Raw genomic sequence first — 3,942 nt, forward strand, 5'->3', positions numbered from 1 at the left:
AAAAAAAAAAAAAAAAAAAAAAAAAAAGCCTTGGTTCTTCCTGGGAGCTGCGCCGAAGGAGCAAGAAGGGAGAAGGAAGGAACAAGGGACTGCTCCCAGCTTTGGAAATGGATGATCAGCCCAGGTTGATGCATTCCCATGCTGGGGTGGGAATGGCTGGACACCCCGGCCTGTCCCAACATATGCAGGATGGAGCAGGAGGGACAGAGGGGGAGGGGGGCAGAAAACAAGACATTGGAGACATTTTACAGCAGATCATGACCATCACAGACCAGAGTTTGGATGAGGCGCAGGCCAGGTGAGATGGGGGAATCTTCTCTTCCTTCTTGCAGGGTTTTGTTTTTCTTCTCTAACAGAAAGATAAACAATAAGATCCTGATCACCATTGTGCTTTCTGTGCTCTGAATAACAACTAGGTTGGTGAAGGGAAGGGGCCACATCTGCTGGAGAAAAGGTTTTCCCAAGTCTAATTTTGTGGGGACATAATATAGTTGTATACATGCATATGGACGTAAATATATATTTCTATAAATATTGAAACTGCCATCTGCTTTGGAGCCAGCCTCATCACTCCTATGACTTACCAAGTCAGGCAGGACAGAAGGGCTAAGTTTTGAGCATCTTCTTCCTCTGTGGTATCCCAAGAGAAGAAGGTTGCATATGACCCTTTATTGCTAAATTATTTGATTTCATTTGTCCTTGTGGTACCCTTTTTGCTTGTATCTCCTGGTAGTCAGGGTTATTTTATTTTTCCATTTGGTTCCTTGTGTTTTGTGAAGAATGAGGCACTTTTCTTTGTCGTCAGTTATCAGGGTTTTTTAGGATTTTTTTTTTTTTGTTAAGTATGTAGGGTTTTAAAAAAATCAGACTGTTGGATGAAAAGGAAGTGGAGTGAATATTTGCTTTTATTCATTGAAAAGGTCTAGTTACATTTTTTTTGTTTGGGATGGTATTTTTTTTTTAACTTTAGGCCAGTTTCCTGTGGCTTTGCTGCTCAGTCCAACAATGTATACAATAAGTGGACTCTTTCTGTTCTGCTCCCCTCCACCCTTGCTTTAAGAACCTATGACACGATTGACTGTAATTGGAACCATGTGTGGAGTCTGTACATTTTTGGAACAGGACTTGGAGATATCCATTGAGGAAACAGACTAGTAAAAACTGCAGCTTCCAAACTTAATCCAGCAGCAGGCAGTTGAGGCTTCTTCAGCATTTTCATTGTAGTATTACATCTTAGAACAGTTTATTTTTAAAACACGCTAGCCTGTGAGGAGCCTGACTTCAAATTCCACCAAAAATGCATCAAGTGTTTTACCACTGTTGGACACATTTTGTAATATTGGTGCCTTCTGTAAAGGCCACACTTTTATGTTTGGGGATGGTATGCGCAGGATTTTAATGATGTTTCTTTTTTTCTAAAAAGAATATAGGCTGTAAAATCTGGGAGCAGAAACACATTAGAATTCATTGCATACAAACTTAATATACATCTTCATAAGCGCTAGGAAGAAGTTTAAAAAAATCCAGTTGAAAAGCTGTGGTTTCAAAAAGGGGAGAAAAAAACCCCAAACTCAAAAAACAAAGTTGCCAACAACTGCCTAGTGTACATTTAACTCTTATTATCTGATGAAAAGGTGTTAGGTGTTGGATAGTTTTTAGTGGCATTTATGTTTCAAACTGGAACAGATTGCTAGAGTACGTTGTTCTTGGAAAAACGCACATCCCAATAAACTCTTTTAGTAACTACTTCCGAGAGGATCTAGGCATACCCAAAATCCCTGTTTATTTTGGGTTTGTCTGTTTGCCCGGCCTGTTTAAAAACAAAACAAAACAAAACTTTTGGAGAATATCAGGATTTTTTTTTCTTTGCAGAAGCAAATTAAAGTAGCTTTATAGGAAGATGTTTCCTACTTCAAACACAGACAGAGCTGGAGAAGGAAATCTTTATCCTGAAGTTACAAAAATCGTGCAGCTGTGTTCCTGCATGTTGATGTAGAATTTAGTACAGCTAATCAAATTAATAAATCTAAACTGGTATAGAACAGACCTCCAAGAAGGATCTGTGCTTTCTTTGCCATGTTGGACCATCACGGCTACTTCCTCACAGTACTTTCTCTTCAGCAGCAAAACCCCCAGTATTCATCAATAATGCAGTGCTTTCAATTTACTTGTATGTTCCATGTTAGTTTTTTTGGGTAAGGTGTTTTTGGTTAAGCAAAGTCCTAACACCATTTGGGAGGGTGTGTAAATACTGAATAAATGTTATTTGTTTATATGCAAATCCCTATGTCTGTCTGGGTGTATTGATAAGGTGCTGTGCTGGGGCATACCTTTTGAGAGACTCCATCAGATATATCAGTCTTTTAACAGAAGGAGGGATTTGTAAGTGGTGGGGAGAATAGTGTGATTGGGAAAAACAGGGTGAATGTTTGCCAGATGTTCACATCATCTTTTCATGTAATTTCAGTTGGTAAACAGAATTCCCATAACTGATTCCTGATAGGAACAGCCCTCTATACAACCAAAGCTTTGGCAATGTGATTAAATGGCTAACAAAAATTTATGTTTGTTTCGTTGCCTAAGTGGACACCTGGCGAGTTTTTAAAACCAAGCAATTAAAAAAGCAACTCTTCTGTCATTTTAAAAACATGAACAATGGGCAGCTCCTATCCCAGCCTTGAAGTAAAGCAAACAAAAACCCCAAAAAAACAAACAAAAGATGTAAAAACCAACCTATGGACCAAACATGCATTTGTTATTTTTAAATACGTGTAGTGGTCTGATTATAAATACTTGAATTTTAGCACCTGCAAATACACAGCATGCATGCAAGAAGCGTAAATGTGAACATAGAGAAATGAATCTCTTTCCCCATATGTGTGTGTTTGCCCATGGCAGTACATTTCCATACTCTTTATAATGGTGCTGGAATTCTATAAATTGAAGGGTTCTCTGACTAAAGCTATCAAACATTGAGCATGCAGGGGCTTTTGCAGAATAAATTGAAACACATGGATGAATTAAATGGGGAGGGGTGGGGAGCTCAGTGTTGTGTGTGTCCATGTATTTGAATAAGGTAGGCTGGGATTAGATTCCACATGCTTTTGGCTTTGGCTCAGTTAATTGCCTGGCTGGAGTAGCTAGATTGTGAATGCCACTGGGTGGCAAATGCCATTTTCAAGCGATTCCTAAATGGGGATAATTTATAGTATCTGCATGAACTAGATAGTCCTCCCAAACTAACATCCTTTCCCTTAAGTCCTAAAAGCACTTGCAGATATGCATTTTAGCCAAAATCCCATCCGCAACTCAGCTGGGAAGCCTATTATGTCACATACTTATTTCCCTTCTCTTTCTCTTGCCCATATGAGCCAATTTGAATGTTGAAAGTTCTCCTAAGCTGCCATGGCACCCTAACCTTGCCTTTTCCTTGCAGGAAACATGCTTTAAACTGCCACAGGATGAAGCCGGCCCTTTTTAACGTCTTGTGTGAAATCAAAGAAAAAACAGGTAGGAATGGAATTCTATATTTGTTTCCCCTCCCCCCCTTTAAGAATATTTTGCTGTCTCCAAATTTTTATAATTAAAATATATATTTTTAAAAAGTGAAGCCCCCATCCCAAATATTTTACACTAGTGGCAATAGAATGTCATACTATGGTACGTCTTACAGGGAAAATTAGTACAGTTGAATTTCAATCGTGCAGTATTTTTTGCTCTGAAACATTGACTCTCTTGTTACTGTATTAAAATATGACATTTCGTGGAAAAATATTCTGAACATGAATTTTAAAAGCCATCTATCCTAGAGACTCTTTTCATTTTCTCCTTTAAATAATAGTAATAATAATATTGTGCTCACAAAGTTTTGTTTGTTTGTTTGTTTGTTTTTGTTTTTTTTTACTCTTTCCTTTCCCTGTCCTTTTTTTTTTTTTTTTTTTC

The 3,942-nt window shown here is 38.1% G+C and overlaps 1 protein-coding gene across 4 annotated transcripts in view; it reads left to right on the forward strand.

The window, feature by feature from the left end:
* Window positions 1–8: 8 nt before the first annotated feature.
* The window catches only part of PBX1 (PBX homeobox 1), a 349,199-nt gene continuing 345,265 nt past the window's right edge, over window positions 9–3,942 (forward strand). For all 4 annotated transcript variants that reach the window (XM_019501884.1, XM_019501886.1, XM_019501885.1 and 1 more), the window contains exons 1-2: window positions 9–298; window positions 3,437–3,510. In XM_019501884.1, the coding sequence (XP_019357429.1) occupies window positions 108–298; window positions 3,437–3,510 (265 nt within the window). In that variant the 5' untranslated portion in view covers window positions 9–107. The remainder of the gene's footprint in view (window positions 299–3,436; window positions 3,511–3,942) is intronic.

Source organism: Gavialis gangeticus, unplaced genomic scaffold (genome assembly GCF_001723915.1).
Source record: "Gavialis gangeticus isolate Ggan-Ray unplaced genomic scaffold, GavGan_comp1, whole genome shotgun sequence".
NCBI lineage: Eukaryota > Metazoa > Chordata > Crocodylia > Gavialidae > Gavialis > Gavialis gangeticus.